Source organism: Dryas octopetala, chromosome 3, assembly GCF_963921425.1.
Source record: "Dryas octopetala chromosome 3, drDryOcto1.1, whole genome shotgun sequence".
Lineage (NCBI taxonomy): Eukaryota > Viridiplantae > Streptophyta > Magnoliopsida > Rosales > Rosaceae > Dryas > Dryas octopetala.
Window position 1 is genome coordinate 3,826,486 of NC_141368.1, and position 10,469 is coordinate 3,836,954.

At 37.2% G+C, this 10,469-nt stretch overlaps 3 protein-coding genes across 4 annotated transcripts; all 3 read right to left on the reverse strand.

Annotated features, from left to right (window-relative positions):
* Positions 1-223: 223 nt before the first annotated feature.
* On the reverse strand, positions 224-2,015 carry LOC147289744 (small ribosomal subunit protein eS26y-like). Its single transcript, XM_086236765.1, has 5 exons — positions 1,892-2,015; positions 1,718-1,810; positions 1,535-1,619; positions 1,285-1,418; positions 224-477 (listed from the first exon to the last, which is right to left on the reverse strand). The coding sequence occupies exons 1-5, from the start codon at positions 1,892-1,894 to the stop codon at positions 403-405; spliced, it is 390 nt and encodes a 129-aa protein (XP_086092891.1). The 5' UTR covers positions 1,895-2,015; the 3' UTR covers positions 224-402.
* Positions 2,016-2,650: 635 nt separating this feature from the next.
* Positions 2,651-5,530, reverse strand: LOC147289745 (superoxide dismutase [Mn], mitochondrial-like). The gene is made up of 7 exons (XM_086234738.1): positions 5,141-5,530; positions 4,727-4,773; positions 4,516-4,641; positions 4,334-4,390; positions 3,796-3,873; positions 2,982-3,190; positions 2,651-2,949 (listed from the first exon to the last, which is right to left on the reverse strand). The coding sequence occupies exons 1-6, from the start codon at positions 5,448-5,450 to the stop codon at positions 3,098-3,100; spliced, it is 711 nt and encodes a 236-aa protein (XP_086090864.1). The 5' UTR covers positions 5,451-5,530; the 3' UTR covers positions 2,651-2,949; positions 2,982-3,097.
* A 682-nt stretch (positions 5,531-6,212) lies between these two features.
* Positions 6,213-10,017, reverse strand: LOC147289746 (UDP-xylose transporter 3-like). 2 transcript variants are annotated; one of them, XM_086234737.1, is made up of 8 exons: positions 9,661-10,017; positions 9,417-9,585; positions 8,683-8,867; positions 8,493-8,560; positions 7,546-7,678; positions 7,125-7,286; positions 6,765-7,037; positions 6,213-6,639 (listed from the first exon to the last, which is right to left on the reverse strand). In XM_086234737.1, the coding sequence occupies exons 2-8, from the start codon at positions 9,535-9,537 to the stop codon at positions 6,529-6,531; spliced, it is 1,053 nt and encodes a 350-aa protein (XP_086090863.1). In that variant the 5' UTR covers positions 9,538-9,585; positions 9,661-10,017; the 3' UTR covers positions 6,213-6,528. The 2 variants fall into 2 exon arrangements, with proteins under 2 accessions (XP_086090863.1, XP_086090862.1); XM_086234736.1 differs by having other exon boundaries at positions 9,417-9,562; positions 9,661-10,016.
* Positions 10,018-10,469: the final 452 nt, after the last annotated feature.

Sequence of the window (10,469 nt, forward strand, 5' to 3'; positions counted from 1 at the left end):
TATTCCTTGGAATGAAATTTTTACAATCATAACATGCAACCTCCTTATTCAGTGCCGCTTGTTACACTAAATGGCATTTTAAGAATCTCATACCCATTCCAGGGAATTTTAGAAACTCAGAATGCAGCATTCACATTCCTTCATTTGTAAGTCTTGAGAATGCAAAATGGTGTAACCAAGGAAATTAGAATTAAAGTCACAAAACAAACAATGGACAAAATCATAACTAATGAATTTTTAGGTTGCATTATCATGAAATCAAAACATCCATAAACATTAGTCTAATTCTCAAAAAGTTTAAACCCGGAATCACAAAAACTTCCTACACAAATCTCAGTTCCAGAAAGTTGTGTAGCTGCGGGGGGGACATCAAGAACATAATTGAAGACTAGATATGATTCTTCAAGTACGAGCAGGGACACCAGCTCCAGCAGGTCGAGGCCCTTGGCCAGGCTGACCAGGCCTTGGCGTATCTTCCTGAAAAATTCAAATTTAAGAATATCAGATTGAATACATGTGAAATGCAAACCAAAACAGTATTAATAAACAACTAACAATCAGATTAATTTCACATCTTACATAACGGAATAATAAACTTTTTGTATTTTCATTTTCCATTAAGACATAGGGAATGGCGTAAGAAAAATTTACAATACAACTAGACATTTCCCAACCAAAAATTTGCATGCATAACACAAATCTCAGAACATTATTTGTCACCTCTGGTACTACAAAACTAAAAGGAGAAGTGCATTCTACAAAAACAGTGTAAAAGAATCAAATCTATGACGAAACCCATGTTGCTAATACAGCCATAAAAATCAGTTGTATATTTGTGAACTAACACTATCGACCATATACTAAGCCAATGGAACTGTAAAGGTTGCAGAAAAGGAGATAAAAACCTACAGCCTACATGTAACATTATCATTTTTTTTGTAGCAACAATGCAACCTATCTAACACAGGTGAAGATACTGGCCTTCAACAAAATGAAAAATACAACTTTCCAACTTTCTATCAATCATCACTAAATATTATAAAGGTACAAGTACATTTACTGATTTACATAGGTTGGAAGAGACCAAATATTTGTGGGGCTTCATTTACATATCCTAAAGGGATCTGTTTGAAGCAGGTTTTAAGGGTAATTTCATCTTAGTTTTCCTTGGGGGTTGTTTTGGGTTACTATTGGGAACAAGAAACAGAACAATCAAGTAATCAATGATGACCTCAAAACAATACAACAAGCATTGACATGTATAGATCCAAAAAGAAAACTGACCCTGCGTCTGATGAATCGCTGTGGTGGCTCACGGTTCCTACGGTTGGTTCGGGATCGAACCCTCACAACGTGAGAGTGAATTGCGCAAGAAACACAGTACTGCATCTTGGCATACAGCTTTGGCAGAGTGTATTCTGCACATCATAAAATACAAAACATTTAATCATTTTCTCATATGCAATTTTACAATTTCACAACGGAGATAACTGAATCAGAAAGAGAGAGAAATGTGAGGGAAAATAACACTCACGCTCATAGACACAGGCTTCTTGGACATCTCTGACGGCAGCTTGCTCAACGATGTTCCTCACCAAGAACCTCTTGATGGCCTTATCCTATTTCAATTTCCACACAAAATCAAAACCAATCAAACACATTTTTACACGATGCTTATACATGTAGATACATGGACACATAAATATATATATGTTACCTTGGGGCAGCATTTGCCGCAGTTGGAGCAGCGAATGAACTTGACGTGGCCACGGCCGTGCTTGTTGCGACCACCATTCCTGCGCTTGAAAGTCTGCAAAAACGATGATTAAACAGAGGGGAAATGGAAGACGCAGAAATGGAGGATAGGTAGTGTTGAGGGCGAAGATCTGACCATGGTCGTCCAAGAGAGAGGGACGAGATCTAGAGCTTTGGGGTCGTCTGCTCGCTCTGGCTACTTAGGGTTTTCGCTGCTGCTGAAGCCTGTAAGTGAGTGGTTTTGGTAAAGCTTCTTTTTTATATGGGGAGAGTGGCCTGGCGCCCTAGCCAACAAATCACCCCTTTATTTGTCGTAAATTATAATTACTACCCCAATGTTTTTTGTTTTTTACTTTTAAGGTCTTGCTTATTTCATTTTTTCTTTTTTCTTTTTTGAACGAGGGGGGAAGTCTTATAAATTTTAAAAAATAAAAATGCATATAAAATATGTGTATAATTCGATAGGTTTAGTTTAAAATATAATAAAAATTCGAAACAAAATAAGAAAGACAATGAGAAGTGTTTGTATATAATCAAAATATATTAAAACCATATCTTTTTGAAGAAAATAGCTCATGGCAATAATAGTTGTTTACTTGTTGCTAAGCTCATAATTTGGCGGTGATTATTTGAAGTTTGAGGGGCCTAGGTTTTGGTTATTTTTTAGAACTTTAATTTATTTTTATGTTTTTGATTCAGGTGAGATAGAAGATAAGATAGTATACAAGTTGAGGGTAGTGAAGTTTTGTGTTGCCTTTAAGTGGCCAAAAAAAAAAAAAGTTTTGTGTTGTCTTTGGTATCAATCCGACAATCCCAACTAGGCCACGGAGAGGATGAGACAGAATCATCTACCGCTCAATTCCGCCATGGATGGAGAGACAACAGACAAGATAAGTGAGATAAGTAGAAACACTTTTGCATAACTCAATCAAGAAAAGAAAATGTTGCCATAAGATTTCATCATAGGTGAATTACAACAACTTGAAATTTACTTTCATTCAAACCCCTCAAATCATGCCAAACTTTTACACACGCATGGATTTGAAGATTAGATTTCGAACAGACCACAACTTCAAGGGCATCAACAGTCGACAGCAAGCTTATTCTATTGAATCCTTTAGGCAGTATGTTAAAGGGGCAAACTATCACGTGGTGGAACAAACAGAAAAAGCGAGAGTACATAACTCTTACAAACTTCGACCAAAAAAAAAAAAAACTCTTACAACCATCTCATTTTCATACATGGGGGGATACATCAGTGATTGAACAAGGGGGCCTCATTTGTCACACGGATCCTTTTATTTCATCAACTCAACTAGATGCAGTGCCACCCTTCTTTAGCTTAAGAGCTTTCTTCAGCATACACTTCACTGGCATACTTCCAATTGATGACTTTCCATATGTTCTTCAGATAGTCAGGTCTGACATTCTTGTACTGCAACATCAAAAACAGATAATGTCGTAATTCAAATCATAATATACATGATGAGGAAAGAAGCAAATCATAATATTGATTAAAAAAAAAAAAAGCAAAGCAAAGCTAACAAGAGCAAACATATATAATCTTTAAAAAATTTATTATTGGGACTTAATGATAAGTGATAATGCTGTTCAATTGTATTAATGATGAGCTTGTGTAAGTCTCCACTCCACAGAGTACCTCAGATGCTATTTCAAGTTTTCCAGATGAAAGAGGCTGTGTAAAGACAGCATAGGTAAGACAAGACTCGGTTCCACTTCTCTAGGGTCCGAATGAAAGCCAGACTGCAAACTTGGGAAAGCCATTTCCCACAAACAATTCCACTCCAAGGAGAACATAAGTAATTTGTCATTCACAAAGACAGTTTTAAGACCCTTCCCTCTACCCTAATCCACTTAGATTTTCAAGGTTCACTACTTAAAAAGTTTATATCGATATGAACCAACTCTACAGTTATCATGCAACCAGATACCTGATTGACGCCCAAATAACTCAGAATTTCAACAGTTGAGGATAATTGGAAGAGCATAGAGCCATGTAAGTTAAAATGAGTATTTTACCTGTAAGTAGTACGCATGTTCCCAAACATCAATACCAAGCAATGGAACTAAACTTGGTCCTTTAGTAACCAATGGATCCTGTAACAAAATAAATATTCTAATGAAATAGGAGCAATGTATATGTGTTCCAGGACAGCAACTTTTGAAAATCATAAAAATCCTAAATATTTGAACTCCTTAAAAAGACGAGGCAACAAAATAGCAACAAATCTTCAACATGAGTTCTACATTAGATCTATTTTTTTTTTTCCTGAATAAGACCAAGTATAACCATCATAATGTCAACGCCCATCAAACCTATGTGATTACTGGAAGGAAGATACACCATGAGAAACTAAAAGTTCAATTCATTAGGAGTCTAAAGTCTAAACTACACCATGCTGAGAGGACATCAGCATCATCAATGAAAACAACTACAAAGGCAGGATGGAACTGGTGCAATCTGTATATGGCTTTACTGTTAAGTAGACATAGAAGGAAATACCATTGACTACCACTAGATATAGATGGTTTTTACAGTAAATCTTGTGAGGCTTACCTGATTTGCAGTGGTTTCAACCACAAGCTTCTTCAACTCTTTGTCTAGAGCAAGCCACTACCAAGAAAGAAGCATTTGAACAAATCAACAGAAATAAAAAATAAAAAAAACGAATATAAACTAAAGCATCTAGTTAAATGACATGAAACAAACATTGGAGATCGACAAGATGCAAAACTTACCACCCATCCAGAGCCCTGCAAAGCAGTGCCTTCTGCGTTGATCTTTTTCACCAATGTATCCAAAGAACCAAAATTAGTGTCGATAGCCCAGCCCAGAGAACTATGAGGGGGCTCACCACCTCCTTCCTGACATGCATAAACCATTACTGCATTAGGCAGATGAATGCTTAAAAACAGACTCTTGTAAGGTGGAGCAAAAATATGAACTTACACGAACAGGAGTTAGATTCTTCCAGAAAATTGAGTGGTTCACGTGACCTGAATGAAAAATAATCCATTCCACATTATAAAAGATAAGGGCAATAACAAAAGAATTTATATACAAACTAATTGGGGAATAGAAACAAGCAAAATCGTGTGACATAAGAATTATGGTTTGCTTCTAGTTGAGTTTAGGCTATCTTTAATATCAATTTACTCTAAAAAAATCAGTTTTCATGAAAAACTCGCAATTACATCAGAACAAAGAGAGTACAGTAATTTCCAATCGCACTGAATTGAAAACTTGTTTTCAATAAACAAATTTGAACACAAATTCGCAATCAGAACTGCAACAAATGAAGGAAAATAACTACAAAAACCAGAGAGAGAGAGAGAGAGAGATGAGATATGAGAGATGAGTAACCTCCGCCATTGAACTTGATGGCGCTCTGCAATTTAACAACAGCAGCAGCGTTGCCCTTGGCGATGGCGTCCTCGAGCTGCTCCAGAGCTTTGTTGTAATTGGTGATGTAAGTCTGGTGGTGCTTCTGGTGATGGAGCTGCATGATCTCGCCACTGATAGCAGGCTCCAGAGCGCCATATTCGTACGGAAGGTCGGGGAGCGAGAAGGTCTGCAAGCCACGAGAATGAGCGAAACCTAAGCCAAGGACTTTGGCTTTGCTCTGAAACCCTAACCCTAGGGCTTTCCTGGCCACGAGAGCTCGAAGTGCCATAGAAGTGTTGCTGGCGATGTACAGAGCAGAGGGAGAAGAAGACTAGAGAGAGTGCGAGAAGAAGGTGAGAAATTGAAGAACGAGAGTGAGCTGTGGAGTGGCTTTATATGTGAGGGAGCGATGCTACAGTGACTTGCCCCGAACCCGGGTTGGCACTTGGATATGCTACCCACTGGTCTGTGACCACTACCTGTGTCACAGTCAGGTGCCTTGAGAGCCCACAGTTTCATTATTGGGCCAGTGGGCCAGGTCCCCTGATAATCCAACGGTTGCAGCCCATATGTTTTCTTTCTGGATGCAATATTTCGTCACAAGAATATGGATGCTTTTAAATGCATTCAAGAGTTTAATCCCCACACCCCTGTTTTAATAATTTTGTTAATGATACTTTTATCAGTATTGCAAATGGCAACAAATGATATAACTATAATATTAATTAAAAAAAAAAAAAAAAAAACTTTGAAAAGTCCAACCGACATAGGAATAGCCTCATCTTGATGGAGGCCAGCGCTATGGCCCGGGCTGCAATGCAAATGGTAATTCTCATACAAAATGTGGCAACTGTCTGAGCTTGGGATTATCAACTTGTATTGTACTTGGCCACGAGTTAGGAGCTGAACAATCTCGGCAGGCTCACCGGAAAACCATCGTTGGACTCATCATTGCTGTCATATCGTGTGTGGCGAACTTTAGACTCAAGATTTCATGTATGTGTATGATGGTTCATAAACACAAACCCAGATGAATGGAGCATAGTTGTGATTAAGAGCAAAGGATTAATTTCTATTTTATATAAATTTCATTACAAATGGCGTACAAAATTGAACCAGATTCTCTTGGCCCCTAGGAACAGTAACAATATCCATTTTATGCATTCTCCTCAATTGAACTAGTTGTTGACATATCAACTTAATATAATTCTCAATCAACACTAATGAAGAGAAGGAGGACCCACACCTGTTCAAACTGGAGACAGAAGGGTGAAGAATTTATACACCAAAAATAAATTTTGTCATTGCTCTAACAGCTCTATATGCTGTTATTAGGTGTGTAAATCAACAAGATTGAAAAAGGTCCATCACGCATGCAAATCTTTGTTGGACCATGCAGGGTCCATTTGAGAAGCAGCAGTTACCATCCCACTTCCACTTTCCACGCTCATTAGAGGATCCGATTCACCTTCCCCAGCCTGAAACCATTTGGAAGAGAAAGAAAGGAGTTCATGCATCACTTCATCATGCAATGCCAAAAGACTGATTTAAATATCTAGAAAGTAAATAATGCAACTAGAAAAAGTAGCCAAAGAGATAGAACCTGTAATGATTGTGTTGGTTCTTCAGCAACCTTTTTCTGACCCTCGCGAGTGCAGAAATAAGAATATAAAATCATCCCAATAAGTGCAATCATAATTCCTAGGATGTTTTTCCAGTCAAATGGATCGTGAAGCAAAATATAACCAAACGCCAGCACAAGGCATGTCTTGAGATGTCCAAGAACTTGATAGGTGACTGGAGATGTCTTTCCAATTACAAGAAATGTGCTAAAATTTACCGAGACAGAGATCAGGCAGGATAGAATTATGAAAACCTGCAATTCAGGGTGAATATATAATCAGTAATGCTTTCAAAGAAAAGGGTAAAAACATAACTGTTTAAAAATTCTTTCAATTCTCACCAGCACTTGAGTTGTATATTTGAAAGCAAATACATTTTGATTAGTCAAAAACCAATCCAGAAACGGGCCAGAGATTAATAAGGTCCCTGATTGATATGGACATGATTGATACAGAAGTTGTGTTGAAGAAACCTTAAACTTCTTCTGAATGGTATTAGTCATCTGAAAGAAACTAATTAAGATCTCAAACAAATTGGATAGGAGAAACTACAATACCCTACTACTGACCATGGTATTGGATAGGAGACGCCTACCTGCAAATTATAATTCTAGTGACCATCCATGCATAAAATAAAGAAAAAACCCTTAACAAGGACATGATTGTCAGACTCTATTTAATAAAATATAATAAGTTTAGGTCCAGGTAATTTCTTGCTCTAATTTTTACAGTGATGCATGAAAAAGTAACTGTTGAGGATACAATTTGAGCAACACATGTTGTAAGAACTGCAAGTAGCGACAAGACACTTCCTAGAGCATTGAGTTGAACATCAGTAACTGTTGCAATCCCAACACCAAGAAGGAGGATAAGGAGGGCAAACTGAATGCTCCTACTGCAATAACAATAAAAGTAAAGACAGCATTAGTCCAGTTATGAGGTAAGGAATTCAAAAGCCAGAATAAAATTATAGATTAGCAAATCAATCTTCACCTAAAATGTTTCAGACTAAAAATGTAACATGAATGCAGACCACGGTAACACATCTTCAATTGAGAAAACAATTTGAGCAATGCATGTTGCAAGAATGCAAAGGGTGATAGAAAGAGCTTGAAGCATTGAGCTAGAGATCAATACTAGTTTTAGTCCAGATGTTCGGAAGAGAACTAGCAAGAGGAGGTTGGAAACTTCAACTGTGATGTAAAAAACAGTAAAAGGAATTGAAAGATGTTAAGCAGTAGGTTTAGAAAAGACTGGTCTACATATATCAGCTACAAGGACAAAAGAAGGCTAAGCAGAAAATGAATTTGAGGTGGTTAGGAAAAGCGATGGCATACAATAATTTGGCAGTAGATGGTGCTAAATAATAAAGAACTTACATTGACTACAAATGGTTAGATTTCATGAGTTATATTATTTTACTTAAGGAAATGGCTCATGACTCCCAAGGAAAATTAGTTAAAAAAGATTTTGTCCCTAAGATAAAATGAATCATCTTACCTAGACAAAACACAACCTTTTTTTACCCCTCTTCTTTTAGTTGGATTTTTATTTTTTTATTTCAGAAATAACAGCATTCTACTTATTAGAATATAATGAAAAACAGGCACACACAAAATTTTCTATTCATAACCATATAGAGAATTCAGAGACAATCACACTTTCAAATCAGTAAATCAGCATCTTAGTCGAAAGAGGGTAAGGGAAACCTGAATTTCTTCGCAAGAAAAAGGGTCTCCAATAGTACAGTACAAGGGATGATTGCCAGCTTGGTCATCTGCAATGCCAAAAAATAGAGTATTTCATAATTCTAAATTCTAATCATAAGAAAACGCTGAAACACCAAAGTTTTACCTAAAAATTCAGAAGTCAACATAAAATCAAAGGAAATAAATGAACCTGATAAAAGCCAACAGAATTGAACCCCAGGCTCAGATTTAAAAGTCCAATAGAGATCCCATTCAGAATGCCAAACCCCGTAACAGTCTTCTGATCAAGAGGTTTGTGTTCAAAGAATTTCATCCTTAAAGCCATGTGAAGGGAACAAAAGGTGACTAATAGATGCCAGCTTGTCAATGTTGTAGCTGCACAAATATGTATATAAATCTCCAACAACTTCCAATTGAGCAAATAAACACAAACAGGATTGCAACAATCTATCACAGTACTATGATTCTACATTTTCATCATTTCTCTTTAAAACAGAACATTTAGTGGTTGAATGCCAATTGAATTTCCAAAGGACCCATGTTCCATCTCCTTACTGCATATGAACTGGCCTGATTGTAGTTAAATGCCAATTAAAGTCCAACTACAAGTCAAAGCTGTAATTATATGGGAACACAACCAATGATCCCCACCATACCATTTAAAAGAAAATTTCAATTACAACTGTCAAAGCTCCAATTTTGTTACTAATGTTCATTATTCAATGGCAACAAGTTTGCACACAAACCCTTTAAAGCTCATCAATCTTACCACACCTCTAAAACCCACAAATGCATATAATACTAATCCATACAAAGTTTAGATTTTTAACAGATGGACGCAACCCAAATAAATTCACCATTGAATGAAATAAAACATACGGTTCATAAATGGAATCCAAGACAATAAACAAATATTAAGCTTACCAAAAGTGAACCCCAAAGAGCTAATGAGAGCCTTGTTGCAAATGACAATGGACACTGATGAAACCACAGAGAGAGTCAACGCCCCCACTGTCCCCAGCTGAAACCGCTCGCCCTCACCCATCTTTTGCCTCTGACCCAACTTCAATCTGAGCCAAAACAACTCCAAAATCTTCAAAAATTCATATCTTTTTCCATAAAATGAGAAAAAAAAAAAAACAAATTACAGAAGAGGAAGTGAACTCACTGAGAGTGGCAAAAGCTAAGAAAGGGCAATTAAAGAATTGGAGGTGGCGGTGTTTTGAGGGGATCAAAGTCCTAGATCTGATGGTTAAGATTAATAGGCGATTTGGGTTTGTGGGCCTTTTGACAATGAGTCAAAGACTAATTGGTTGGGCTGTCACTGTGCCTTGGTGTGGTGTTGAGTGTTGGACTCTTGGGTTGATTAGCTCTGCACCTCAACAATTGCGTCAAACACCAAAAAAATTCCTATTCCTAAACAGAGAGAGAGAGAGAGAGAGAGAGATCACGTTCACAGGTCACTCACAGCTCACAGCAGCTCAGTGATTCAGTGAGTTTCGCGTCTCTTTCCTTCTCTTTCCTGAAGAGTGAGGGGGATACGGTCGGTTAAATAAAGCTTTGGTCTTTGGGAGTTATATGCGCGATTCTACTGAATCTGGTGGTTAATTCTCGCGCCACGACGTCGTTTTTCTGTTTATGACACCCCTTTTTTTTTTATAGGTAATCTATGACCCATAGTTAGTAGGGCTGTAGTTAATTTTTTATGGTAAGGGGCAGTAATTAATTTTGGATTACCCTAATAACCCCAATAATTTTGCCAAATATCCAAATTTTATGGCATATGGAAGTTTGTAAATCCAAAAATTCCCACCTCCTATAACTAGTAAGTAGTAACTACCTACTATTTCTTGTTTTGTTTTCCATTTTTTTCTTCATTTTTTTTTTTTCATATTTGGTTTTTCTAAGACCTTGTTTTTGTCGTTGGTTTGTAGGACATGTGTCTTCTCTTAGGCCTAGCGGCTAGCACTATGGTCC